At 38.7% G+C, this 14,389-nt stretch overlaps 2 protein-coding genes across 2 annotated transcripts in view; both read left to right on the top strand.

Moving 5' to 3' along the window:
• LOC146522282 (uncharacterized) overlaps window positions 1–4,396 on the top strand; it is a 10,083-nt gene extending 5,687 nt beyond the window's left edge. The window contains exons 7-11 of the mRNA XM_085153737.1: window positions 1,716–1,778; window positions 2,408–2,473; window positions 2,805–2,867; window positions 3,109–3,174; window positions 3,280–4,396. Of these exons, the coding sequence (XP_085009863.1) occupies window positions 1,716–1,778; window positions 2,408–2,473; window positions 2,805–2,867; window positions 3,109–3,174; window positions 3,280–3,287 (266 nt within the window). The 3' untranslated portion in view covers window positions 3,288–4,396. The remainder of the gene's footprint in view (window positions 1–1,715; window positions 1,779–2,407; window positions 2,474–2,804; window positions 2,868–3,108; window positions 3,175–3,279) is intronic.
• Window positions 1–14,389, top strand: part of LOC146522274 (basement membrane-specific heparan sulfate proteoglycan core protein-like) — a 276,185-nt gene that overhangs the window by 171,494 nt on the left and 90,302 nt on the right. The gene's annotated exons all lie outside the window — the stretch shown is intronic.

A 14,389-nucleotide genomic window follows, 5' to 3' on the forward strand; every position in this document is an offset into this window, starting at 1 on the left:
CCAGGTGTTTCATCGGATTTGAGGTGTTACCTCCTTTGACAGTATCACAGTATCAGCTTAAAGCACTTGTTGCAGGCTGCTGAGTTTGCATATTTTGCTGTGAAGTACAGCCAGACTTTTGACCGCTTCGCCTTGGGCATTTTTAATCTGTAGCTCTGCTCTAAAAGAACGTACGCACCTGGACCCGCCTACTATCCTCGGAAACGTAAAATGATTGGCTAGAATCTAAAGTGTATCACAGCTCAGGAAAAAAAAGCACCGAAATAAAGCACCGAAATGTGCGCTGCTTTTCGGTCTGGTTACTACGATTTATGTCAGAACCGGTGCCATCATGTCACCGGATACTGGTACCCATCCCTAGTTGTAACACATGCTGGGGAGAAGTGTAAGTCGACACCAGAGAATGTGCTTCAAAAAAGTGATGTATTGGAATAAAAGAACAGTTTTTGTCTCTATTTCTCTGTGACTGACCATAACTCAAACACACCCTGGCATGTGCGGCTGTGTACATTAGTTTAGTAGAGCAAACTTTCATAATACGACGGACACTTAGTAAAAAGTTAGTACAATGCAAGTCTGTGTGGTGGAGTGTGGTCTGAGCATGAGAGAAGAAGAGGCAGCTGCACAGCAAAGACACATAATAACTCCAGCTTTGTCTTTTTAATTTCAGCTAAGGTATGGAACAAATCGCTTCCTTTTCAGCTCAATACGAAACGTGTAATATTTTCTCTGAATACGGGACGATTCTGTTTTTTACGGGTCGGTTGGCAACTCTACTAATTAACCTTATGAATAAAATAAAGTTCACTATCAGTAACATAGCACCCACCCAGCTATATAGAAACTCCGTCATGCTAGCTAGTACACAGTACGAGTTATTGTAACTGACTGTAAAAAGTCAGCACAACAAAAATAAACTACACCTGAACTTGGTTTATATCTGAACCAGACAGACTGCAGGTCATAACTTATTACCTGAAGTTCAGTTCACTTGACACTGGGACCGGTGGCCGCCTCCAGTCTCTCCTCCTCCTGCCTCCCATTTCCCTCATCCACCTGCTGGCCTCTGTGGAAGCTCCACCATAGCTGACCAACTGACTTATTTTTACACATCTGCCAGCATCTGATTATACCATTACAAAAAAAAAAAAAAAAAAAAACCCATAAAGACGAAAAATGACCATCGGCCTGCCGGGCAAATGCCCGGTATGCCTGATGACCAGTCTAGCTATGGTCCTATCATCATAATCATGTATCCACTATTTTTACAGTAGCTGCCAGGGCAAGAAAAGGAGACTGGTAGCTGTGCATGGGTCAAATTTGCTACAAAAAACAAAACAAAAAAACTTTTGTATGTCACAACCAGTTTGTTCTCAATAAAATCTGCATACACTTGCAACCATGACAAGCACCATTTGAAATCAGGGATGGAAGTGGGTAAAAACTGAAATCATCATATGACTCCTATCTCATCCCTGAGATAGATAGGATGAGATTAGTTCCGTTACAACTCTCCCCATGTTACAACCATACCCAGTTTCCCCTACATGAACTTATCTATATCTTTAAATATAAAACACGTTATATGTCTTTTGTCTAAGACAGCTAAGCATACATAAAGACAACAGTTGATTTTCATTTCAGTCAACCTCTTGTCCCTTCAGTGAATAGCTACATATCATATTTCTGCTGAATAAATATCACTTCTCTTTTAGAGGACAGTCTGATGTATGCTGAGATCAACCACCACAAAAAAGAAAAAGCCAAGAAAAACAAAGGTGAGCAAAGTCTGCCATTATCTCCACTGAGTATTGTTCAGTCTGTTTCTTATCTTAAAGATGTAAATCTTCCTATGTTACAATTTCTATTTACAGTTTACATAATTTAATAAGCTTCTTTTTTATCTTTTTTAATTGATATAATCTTTTTCATATGAGTTGTTCGTCTAAGTACAAGTACATTGATTTTTTTTTTAAGTATAAAATATATCTTATAGATTACTGTTGTAGCAGTAGCAGTGTATAAATGATGACATTAGGAAGCACTTTCATTAGTAGTAATAGTAGTAATAATAAGAAGATGAAGAATCAATTCCATTCTCTGTTTCAGCACAAGTAAAATCAGGTGCATTCATATCTAATGACTAATCATTTTTTAAATTTAATTTTTTTTTTAATTATTAATTTATTTTATATTTCAAGGCTTCTATATAAAACTTTGATTTGATTTCTTTTCCATGCCGCAAAAAAAGCTACCCATTTTTTGTTTTGTTTGTTTTTTTCTTTTTATTTCTTTTTTCGTGCTGTTTTATTTTCTAATTTTTGGACAATTATGATATAAAAAAACAGTTATTGATTTTAATTATGAGAATATGAAGAAGATTAAATAATTGTCTTTCTACTTACAGGAAAATCAAGTCCTGAATCAACCAATGAAGCAGTTTACTCCGAAGTCAAATTAGAAAGAGCTCTAGGTAATATGAAAATATAATTATTAAATCTAACTATATCTTCACTTAACATCTTTTGCATAAAACTTTGAAGGCAAAAGTTAGATATGTCATCTTTAGTATTTGAGCTTTAAAGTTAAGATTTTGCACATTTTTACATATGTAGAAAATGTGTAATATTTAGGTACCGCTGTGTCCAAGCTACTTACACTTTCTTTCTTCACTTGTGAGATTATCTTCAGACCATTGTCAATTTCTTATATTTTACCTCCATCCACCTTTTTCCATTGATCCATCAGCTGTATGTGATATTTGTGTTGCACAAATGTATGCTGAGATCTCATATCTCTCTTAGAGGACAGTCCAATGTATGCTCAGGTCAACCGCCGGAATAAAGGAAATACTAAGACAAACAAGGGTGAGTAAAGCCTGCAATGATTTACAGTGATGATATGGATAATTTATTATAATGATTTATGATTAAATTTAAATATGTAAATCTGTGTGTGTGTGTGTGTGTGTGCATTTTTGTTTATATCATAAAAACACTGGTAAAGAAAACTTTTTTTAACCTGTGGGTTATTAAAATTATTGTTGTTATTGTTGTTGTTATTATTATGAGACTACACAAGTCTTTTAAATAAATTTCTCACATACAGGAAAATCAAGTCTTGCGTCAGCTGATGAAGCAATTTACTCTGAAGTCAAACGAGGGAGCACTCCAGGTATTTATGCTGACATGATGGAGTATGATGTGATGATTTATTTTTGTTCTTTAGCTCATAATATTGTTTCAAATTGGAAATCTTGTTGTCTTTTTTGCTTTACAGATCAGTGAGGAGAGCTGTAACAGCAACCCCATAATGAAGCTTTTTATGAAGCCATTGTTGCTCCTCTGCTACCCAAGTGTCATACACACCCAATAAGTATAAGAGTTATAGGTCATCATCATTATGAAATACAATATCTGTATTAATAATTGTAGACATATTACTGTATTTTAGCACACAAAAGTACAAACTGGTGTGCTTCTGTTTAGTTTCATGCTCTCTCTATTCACTCAGTGATAATAACAGCATGACTTACAGTCAGCTTTTTCAGTGTTACATATGTTTATTAATGTTTGGGCAATAAACACGGTATATTTTTGTATGCAATAATCTTCTACATTATTAAAAGAATACTGGTATAATATGATATATATCTGACTGTATTTGTGCAAAATACTAATGAACCTGTTGATGTCAATTATGGAATAATTTGCTTTTTCTTCATGAAAATATGCATTCATATTGTAATATGTGTGTGTGTGTGTCTGAGAGAGAGAGATACATACATATAAACATACAGAATGTGAGATGCTGTGTTTGCTCCAGTTCAGTGTGGTGGCAAGGCCCAAAAATAATATCTGCCCGGGGCTTTTCACAGAGTCATGAAAGGCCTTATCTTCATCTCTTCATTAAATAAAAACAATGACCTAAAAATTGTGTTCTTTGACTACAGAACTAAAATGACAAAGAACAATCTAAGCTGAATGTGTGCAACCGTATGGAAAATATATTTTAGCTCTGACAGCTGGTAGACAGAGAGCATAGACAGAACAACTGTCTGTGACTCACCGGCTGAAGAAGTGGAAGAGTGAGAAACTGAAACGTCCAATCTATGTTCTTTTTGGAGTCTGGAGAATTGTTGGGAGTAGAAAGGCAGAAACAGAGTAGGCCAGCATCAGGAGACCAGGTCAGTGATGAATAGTGAGTATAGGGAATAGGTAACTGAAGAGACAGAGAATGCACGTTAATACAACAACATGGAAACCAATGGTAAATTGGTTTCCATGTTGTGACGTTGAGGTGCAGGTAAGATGAGCCAAGAGCTGGTAAGCCAGAACTCCACCCAGGAGGGACAAACCAGGATTCAGGGACAGGAACAGAAAAACAGCACAACATGACACTCAGTCTGGGCCTGTATAGGACCCCATATGGGTATTCTGTAATTAGCGTTGCCAACTGTCCCATTTCAGCTGGCACATCCCATATAATGAGCAAAATTGGTTTGTCCCTTATTCTACCAAATATGAAAATTGATGGTTATCCGCAATGTCACACACAGTGCGTTTTTACACTATGCCCAGCTGGTTGTGCACTGTGCTTCTGGCACTCCACAGTGTCCCTTATTTGATATTTAAAAGTTGGCAACCCTATCTGTAATTGACATATCATTTACATATCCACGTAGGCTGCCGTACATCAAATAACCAGCATATCTCTGTACTTCCAAATGAGCTGTTAAAGGGGCCTTTGTGTGATCTGTCCTTGGTGAAGCAAATGGACGAAAAGATTTGACACATTGACAGGGCTTCTCTCCACCACTGCAGCACCACTGTAGAAAGATGTCCTGGTCCACCACTTCTCCTCTGCTCAGGCTTAGCCTTTCACCAGCCCCTCACTCTTCATCCTCCATGCTCACCATTTCTTCTTCTCTGCCAGTGCTTGTGTTACACCGCTGAAATGATGGGCCAACTCGTCTCCCGTGCAACATATTTATTTTTTACAGAAAACTGTAAAAACAGAAAAATATGACAATCAGTTCTCTTTGGCGCGCAGGCCGTACACTGCCTCTTCACCACTGACACTACTCCTTCTAGTGTAGCTGACATTACTTTATTTAAGGCCCGCACAGCATCAGCCCACCCCTCTACCCCATACCAAGGATGGGGGGTAAGGAAAGGGGGGCTCAAGAGAGAAAGCACACCTGCTGGCTTCCTGCTAATTGGCTATTTCTCTTTCTCGCTACTTCCCTGTTTCTGCTTTAACTTTTTACCCCCTCCATGAATTGCCTTTCTTTGTCTGCCTCTGAATTGCTCCCCATCCACCATGGATATGGTTTCTCACTCACACAGACTATCGTTTTCTCTCTCTCTTTTTTAACTCCTTCCTCCCTACTTTTTGGACTTCTTCTTGTAGAGCTTGAAAACATCTCTGGCTTCCAGCATCTGACATTTATCTTCATCTAACCCTGTCAGTTCTCTTTTCCTCTACCTCTTTATTTAATTTTCTAGCACATCTCTTTTATATTGTCATACTGTAGCCATGCCACAATACTTCTGACCCTCAGATGTACTGCACTCATTATCAGTATGCTTGTCATATTAGTGATATAACAAATTAAGCCGTTTCTGATATGTGGTCCTGGCTATGAACATCGGGTAAAAGTAAAAGGTTAAATGTATCCCTTTGTCCTTCCATCTAAGTGTCTTCTTTATAACTAAAGACAGAGATAAATCTGCTTCTTATAAAAGGAGTAGCGCATCTCACCTTCATACAAGCTCAGTCATGGCACGGCTAAGTGTAAATTGCCAGGGGGATGTATGTTAGGGCCAGTGTTGGGAAGGTTACTTTTAAAATGTATTCCATTACAGAATACAGAATACATGCCCCAAAATGTATTCTGTAACGTATTCCGTTACGTTACTCAATGAGAGTAACGTATTCTGAATACTTTGGATTACTTATCATGCTGTTTACAACTACATGAATGTACTATTGCTGTGATTTATTACTGTTACTGAAGGTCCGCGGCTCCGAATCGTAGTAAAGGGACCTCTGGCTAATACGGTGGGTTCCGTGTCGGGCTCGTAGCCGAAAAATAGCTTTACTTTGTTGGCTGGGTCAACTTTGCTAGCAGAGACAGAGAGAGGCTTTGAAAGGCTGCTCCAGCGGAACTTATTGTTTTTGGAGGAAAACACGAACACGGTGTACAGTCAAGTCTTAATAGCTTACTTACCACCGGGCTCGTCAGGCTCTCTTCTTGGCTGCAGTGGTTATTATTATATTTACATGCTTCCAGCTCCCGTTTTTGCTCGATGACAGCTCTTACTTTTCCTTTTTCTTCCTCCCTCGCTCACAGACACATAACGTGTATGGCAGTCCATTCTCCCTGCAGCACGGACTACACTGCCTATGATGCTACATTCTTTAGAGCTATACCGGTAGCATTCTGCCTATTAGCTTAGCACAACAACAACAGGCGCTCTCTCACCCAGGAAACACGCAGAGAGAGAGCGGCGCTCTGTAACCATGGCAACCGTAACGCTGCCGCCTGGAACAACAGAACGTAGCTGTCAAACAAAACCCAAACAGTCCTGACCCGCCACAATATGAAACAGGAAAGTACCGCCGTGTAATCCATTTATTTCAACAAAGTAACTGTATTCTAAATACCACCTTTTTAAACGGTAACTGTAACGGAATACAGTTACTCATATTTTGTATTTTAAATACGTAACGGCGGTACATGTATTCCGTTACTCCCCAACACTGGTTAGGGCTATGGGTAGTTGATTAGGCACATCTCCTACTGGTGACTGCTCCACTCATTTTCAAAAGACCTTGAGATTTCTCATCTTTCTCTGTGTTATGCGTTGCCTGATTGTCCCTACTGATTGAAAGACAAGTTTGCAATGTAAAGTTTGTGTAATGTTGTGTATGTTCTGCACTGTTTGCTTCAATAAATTAATCTTCCGTTTGTAATATCTTGCCATTGTCTTCTTATGGGAGTTGATGTTGCTTTGTCAATGCCATACGCATATATAGAAAAACACACATGCTTTTATAAAAATAATACATTTGATGCTCATTTTTGTGCCTGAGTGTGGCTTTTAATGTTGTTCTTGTCGTAGGGAGGCTTGACAGGTGGCCAGATGATCCTGTCACCCTCTCTGCTGGTGACATTTGAGCGATATGAAAATGACTTGGCGTGCATGATGCTGGGACTCAGCTATTCCTATTCAATTAAGTCCATGAACATATCATCTGTGTGTTTTCTGGTGATAAGTCATAGCTATTGACTTGTGAGCAAAGCAAGTGACGATTATGAAATTTGTTCGCTGCCACAGAGTGAATGCAGAGCAGTCTGTTTGTCTATTTGCTAGGAAGAAGACAGGAAATAGATGGTTATATCAGTGAAATGGGACTGGGGATATAAAACAATAACAGCCAAATCTTAAGGCTAAACCCCTACCAATGCTCTTATAAATAGTTAGAAGATATTGGCTGTCATATAATTTGTAAAGGTATATATTTTCTGCTGTCAGTATTCTGTACATCACATAAAATGCCCAGTGCATGTATGTCTAAATGGGATTCTTTAGGACTGAAGTGTTAACTCTCATAATGGTAAACCCTTTAGGGTGAGAAACACATATATATATATAAAAGACTAACTTTGGGCATAAAAGGCATCATGACCTTTCTTCTTTTTTTATTTGCTTCTGTTTGGACTCAGTCTACCTTGCCCATTTAGCTCCAGCAACTGGAGCTCACGATTACACTATTGATCCATTGACTGGCCGGGCTTCATCTGTCCAAGCCATCCACCTTTGAGCACTTCAATTATCAGAGCCATCATAGCCACACTGCTGCGAGTGGCAGCTTGTCCAACACTGTAATCTGTCAGGGAATGAGATCCAGACCAGAGCATCATAGTGCCAAATGCTCCCCCATAAGTCACCTTGATCATGTAGCACAGTCGGGATTGACAGGGATGCGAAAGGGCCCAACCAGTCTTGGAGATCACTGAACCTAGCTGAGTTGCACAATCTACCTAGCCCATCTCAAACTGTAGAATGTGAGATTTTAGTTTTATACTTAGATGCTGTGTTGACAATCTTAAATGCTTTGGAGAAATGTACTTTAGAAATTGTAAAAAAAAAAGTAATTAGTAAATGTTTGCACCGGTTTAGCTGAGTTGGATGAGCAGGCCGCATGACTGAGAGCAGTCGGCCCGGGTTTGAGTCTGACCTGCAGCCCTTTGCCGCATGTCTTTCCCTCTGCTTTCCTGTTAGTCTTCACTGTATCTGTCTAATAAAGCCAGTAAAAGGCCAGAAAATATATTTTTAAAAATTGTTAATTGTTCTTTTGGTATGTAGAATAATCCAACTGTATGATCTGTACTATTTGGTTTTTGAGCTACTGGGTTTAATTTGGATTAACTGCCAATTTATTATTGACTATATGAGTCGTGAAACATCTTGAAAAATGTATTTTCACTAAAGGAGGTAATCAGTACCTGAAAAGCTTATTTTGCATAATTTGTATCTGTGCCAAATTCATTAAGAAGGTCACACAGAAAGAAGGTCCTGGGTTAAAATCCACCTGTGGCCCTAGTTTCCCTGTTCTCCTCATGCTTATGTGTACGTTTTTCCTTCCATAGTCCAAAAAAATAGCCTCTTTGTGTTAGCCCTGCAACAAACCAGTGATCTGTCCAGAGTGTACCCCACCTTTTGCCTAATTGCAGCTGGGATAGTCTCCAGTCCCCTGAACCACATAAGTGGAAGAAGATGGATGGAAAGGCTTGGTTTTGTGTTGTTACTGTGATGGTTCTAAAGTGGTGAGAGATTGGGCATAGACCACATCTTCTTCTTCCTGTGAATACTTTTTTCTAGTCAAAAGAATCAAAACAATCCAAGCCGACGAATGATCGATATATGGTCTACATATGGAGAACATTATGGCTGGCATTTCAAGTGTAGTGTATAATGAAAATTTCAAGAACAGTTTATGAGTGGTTTCCTTCTCCAGTAATCATGGTTATCATAGTTACACTGCATTTGCACCTGCATTATATGACAATGAATAAAACCTGGTTCTTCCCCAGCTTTATCTTAGTGGAATAGCATAGCTCTCCCAGTGATGTTATCTCTTTACACAGAACTTAGAGCCAAGACAGATTTGACTCTTGAAATAAAGATTAAAAAAAAAAAAAAAAAAAAAAAAAAACCCCAGCATGACTGTGATGTCATATCTGATCATTTTTTAGTGCGACTAAAAAGATCATGATTATTGAAACAATGTCCAAAATTTCCCAGTAAGGTTTCATGTTCATGTTATAATATAATTTATGGGAAGAAGAGGCAAAAAAGCAAAACATAATTTACCACACATCACATGGCAGACAGAATAATGGATCACTTCCACATTTACGATAACAGCACCAAGGCAAAGAAAACAAAACCAAGTGCCAGATTGGCAAACATAACAAGCTCAATAAGCCCGCTGCTTTTTGTGTTCTTCATTCAGAACTTTTTTTTTTGTTACTTGGATGTTTACGTAAGTATACACAAGAGCAGAACATTTTGCTGTTCTGAAAGCGGTTTAATATCACAGCTCCATGTACCTAAGCATGCCCACCAAAATTTTTCTGTTTTAAAGAAAACTACAAAATATTAGGTGTGATTGCTATTTTTAAGGAATAAGGAAATAAAGAGACTTTTTTCTTTTACTTTTATAAGAGACAGCAGCTGTTAAACCACAAGGACAGGTTTTCAGAAGCGGTCTGCCTGGCCTGAACTAGCTGGCCGGCAGGGGACGGGATATTGATCTGAGATCCAGTCTGAGCTGGGTGAAACAGCACGGCCATACCACTGCCCACGCCAACACACAGATACTCTATAAAAAGATCAGATTCCTGGGGAAGAGAGGCTGTGTTGTGCAGATGTACGAGATAGAATCAGACAGGCTAAAAGAAAGGGAAAAAAAGATGTAATCTATGCATGGGTGTGATGCTGTGGGAAGGAGACAGAACGTGTTTGCACACAAGTACATGTGGGCTCATTTGTCTGTGTGTTTGACCCCTCCCCTCAAAAAAAATAAAATAAAATAAAAAAATCTCCCCACCCCCTCAGCTAGAGTGACTCTTGCTGACAGCCTCAGGTCTGGAGGTTTGTGACTCAGAGCTGCAGTAATGGACTGAGGAAACAAGGCCAAATGGACTGCATTCAAGGCAGAAATTAGTCACCACACTTCTCTCTTTGAACACACCGCAATAGTGCTACTACTTTCACACACAGAAATGAGTAATGCTAGTGATACATCTATACTACAGTTCCAGAATTTAGGGTTTCACTACCTTTTGAACCAAAATATATATATATTTTTATCATTCTGTTAGATAGAATACTTTGGGACCATAAAATATTTTCCTCTAGGTGAAAGGACATATAGTCTATCAAGCGGCACATGTGTTAGTTTCTCAGTTCTTCTACATTTGGGATGTCACACATTTCCCTTGGAGGAATTTCACAACAGTTTTAGTTGAATTATTATTTTTTTATCATATTGTGTTGCGTTGATTTGAATTCTGATCAAGCTGTAATCCCTCCTCTAAGATTACTTACTGAAAAATACAACATTTCCCCAAGTGCATTGCTTGCTGAAACTTTGGCCCATTCATTTGTTTCATCTACATAATTTTCACTGCACTGTAATTACCATAACAAAGATTTGGTGTCCTCCGGTGACATTGCTCAGAGAACAAATTCAAACTCAATAGCTCTCAAATAACAGCTAACATAAATAAGAACTGGCTGGGATGTTGATAGCTTTATGATATGCAGTAGATAAGGTGGAAAACATACTGGATTAGAACTATTTTCACAGCAACGTGTCTCTTAAAGTTCTCGAGAACCAGAGTAATGACAGTCTCAACGTCACGCTGTAATTCCAGTTAGCCTGTCTCATTTTAACAGGTCTTGCAACTTTTAGTTTGCTGAAGTGAAATAGCTTTTTATTCATGAGTAAAAACGTCTATATTGATTTTTCTTTTTTCCTTCCAATCTTCAAAGGTATATTTTTAGCATTATAGATTTTAACCCCTTGTTAGGTTTTGGATAGTTTCTTTTAAATGCATATCTAAAGCATTGTGCAAAATTCTGGAGCCACCCTTCATTTCTTTATATTCTGTTTCCAAGTAGCCAGACTTAAAAAAAAATTGTAAATGTATACAGGTTCTCTGAAGGTCTTTCAAAGGTTTTCTTTGGACATTGACTGCTTTTTTTTCTTGACTATATTCAGAGAACTGCCTTTTTTTTGTCTGTTTGTTAAGCCACACTGATCTATAAATCCTTCAAGCACAAAAAGGCACCTAACATGTCTCTACACATGACAAACAAGCAATTTTAAATTGTATCTTTGTTACTAGCAGCCTGTCACATAAAAACATATCATTTGTTCCCATTTCTTTGTTGAATCTGAAAAAGGCCAAATATAACACATTTTGACAAGCACAAAATTGTATTTTTGCACCAAAAATATGATTTCCAAAGATCTATTAGAAAAACACGTCATATGTCTCAGCGTGGTGTGTAGTGTGTCCTTAATAAAACTAAGGAAAGTGTAAGACAAAAAGAAATGTGGTGGGTCTATGGCAGATGAACAGTACCTGAAAGGTACTCATGGTGAAATAAAGAAATAAGGAGTAGCTTAAGATTTTTGCTCATACTACATGAAATTTATTATTGTTGCTTACTAAACTGCTTTGAAGGTAGGAAGATATTAAGTATTGCATTTTTAAGGCCAACCTAAATTCATATCTTCTTATAGTTAATCTAATGAAGAAATATGTTCATGTTGATTTTTATGATCATGGCAAACTACATAATTAAAATAGTACACAGTAAAAGTTCTTCACAGTAACAGCATTTGGTAAAAGTAGCACATTACTGGTCTTGATTTCACTGTCATATGTTTCAGAAACCCGTGCATGATAATCAAAAACACACTCCCCAGGTACCAGAAATGTTCATGAAAACATACTATTCTGAATGTTGCTTAGATTATTATGGTTACCAAAATTCAGTGAAGGTGAATAAAATATGATGGATGCCAAAAAAAAGAAAAACATAAGCAAGTTAATGTCAAAAGAAGAATGTCAAGGTTTTTCTTTAAATTGAAAAGCTGGAATGACAATGCTGAGAAAAAAAATGATCAAGATGAACCTGGCCCTACCTTGCCCCGGCCATTTTGCTGTGAAAATTGCTCTAAGTCACCGTATTTTCTAACCTGAATCTGACATAAATAACAAAAATAAAAGTATCAACTTTCTCTCTTATTCTCATTTATACAGGATTTTATTTGAAAACCACTGAATTTAATTTCTTTTTTTTCCTGTAAGTCTTTGTTATGGTAAATTTATCTCACTAAAATTACACAGGAGGGCAGCACAGTGGCTCAGTGGTAAGCATGGTCCCCCATGTTAAAATATGATGCCCTCGTCCTTTCTGTGCAGTACTTGTAAAGTTCTAACTGTACTGCACAGTACCCCCCCCCGCCACCATTATTCCTGTACATCAACAGATTTGCATGTACTTTCACGCCACTATTTAGTTTGCCGTTTATTTTTAGAAGCCCACGCCTAATTAGGGGGAGCTGGTGTAGAACACAAGCATAAACGGCAACATTAGTGCTGGCACTAATGAGAGAAGATATTGTGGGTAAAGCTCAGTAATTTCATCCTGTACTCTATTATTATTCTTTCATTATCATCTCAGCGGATGGCTGACCCCTCTACCTCTCTTGCTCTTTCTCTTTTTCTCTTGCTCTTGGGAGTTGAAGGCTCCTTTTTCCTCTAATGTGTGTGTTAAGGAGCATACCTAAAGAAAAGCATGTAAACACAGACGTTTGTTTATGTGAGCATGTTTGTGCACACGCTTGTGCATGACAGGCCAATCTAACAAAGCACAAACAATGAGCCATGGGGAATCACATGAGAAAGCCACTGAGTCGTCCCTTGCCCACCTATTTTTCACATCAGACATTATATACAAGTCCTCATCCCCCACCTCCGCTGTTCACCTCATTGGGAAAAGAGGACACAGTGGAGAGAATCAAAAGTAATCAGTGTGCGTCAGGGATGCTTCATAAACCCTATGCCTGTGTTGCAGCAATGATTTCCCCAATCATCAGCTGATTTACGTCCCTCTGATTTTATTTTTTACCATGATAACACTCATCAGTTACCATAATGCACCTGGGCATGTTCCATGTGAATGCTGATGAGTTTTGGTGCAGGTTGGTGCGATTCGATGGAGTAGTAGGGTGAGATGGAATGGGGCGGTATTGCACAAATTATCTGTCACACTGGTGCGGGCCATGGAGGCAAAGCAGAGGATGCATTGCTCTGGGCAGTCAGCTGTGTTGGGCTGGGCTCAATGTGAGCCAGCCTTGTCATAGGCTCATTATCATTATCAATTTTCTCTTCTTATAGAGACAGTTGTGAGTAGACAGTGATTTAGAAGACGAATAACTCACAGGCAAAGTACACCATGTCCTCTATTAGTATGCAAATATGTGCATTAATAGACGGTCATTTTCTTGCTTTTTGCAATTTCGCCTCATGCGGTGATAAGAGATCTATTTATCTGTGATTTGCCACAGTGACCAATATGATACAAACCCGAAAGTTGTTTTTCTTATAACTTAATACCATCAATGTTGTTCTTACTGAGCATTAAGTGTATATTTTTTTTCTTAATGATACTGGCAGTAACCCGCTACAGGAGAAGAGGTGCAGTTTTTTCCTGATTTTTCCTGATTCACCTATCGGGGAAGATGGTCTATGAGTTGGCACTGGTTAGCTGGTCATTGGTGGCAAGAAGCTACAGAGCTGTGTGCCGTCAGGCCTGTCTCTCTATTGGCCCTCTTGGGCTGGAGCCCCTCTGTGCTCCTCTGCCTAATCAGGCTGCTCAGTATGCAGAACAACCTCTCTGACGGCCCCAGTGCTCAGCCCCTAGTTGCTGACCTCCCCTAAAGCTATGGAACCGAGCTGGACTGAGCTGTGACCAGTCAGCCGGTGCCAGATGTCAGATGGGATGGATGGCAGAGATAGTTATGCAGGGGAACATGCTGGTCTGGATCAGGTGGTACTGGCAAAGGATTTTCAAAAATTTGCCAACTGGGAAAGTGAAGTGGTGTTGCTTGTTTGCCACATAAATGAAAAAAAACAACAACAAAAAAGGAAACTGTCAGAATTTTGAAACACCTGCTGGCTAATGAATCACGGCACACTATATTTTCTCACAGGGCTTTAAAAAACACTTTTCAAATATTATGAATAAAAGTTGCACATGAAATTGTCCGTTGTGACGTTTCTCCCATCATCCAAAAA

Source organism: Neolamprologus multifasciatus, chromosome 3 (assembly GCF_963576455.1).
Source record: "Neolamprologus multifasciatus chromosome 3, fNeoMul1.2, whole genome shotgun sequence".
Taxonomy (NCBI): domain Eukaryota; kingdom Metazoa; phylum Chordata; class Actinopteri; order Cichliformes; family Cichlidae; genus Neolamprologus; species Neolamprologus multifasciatus.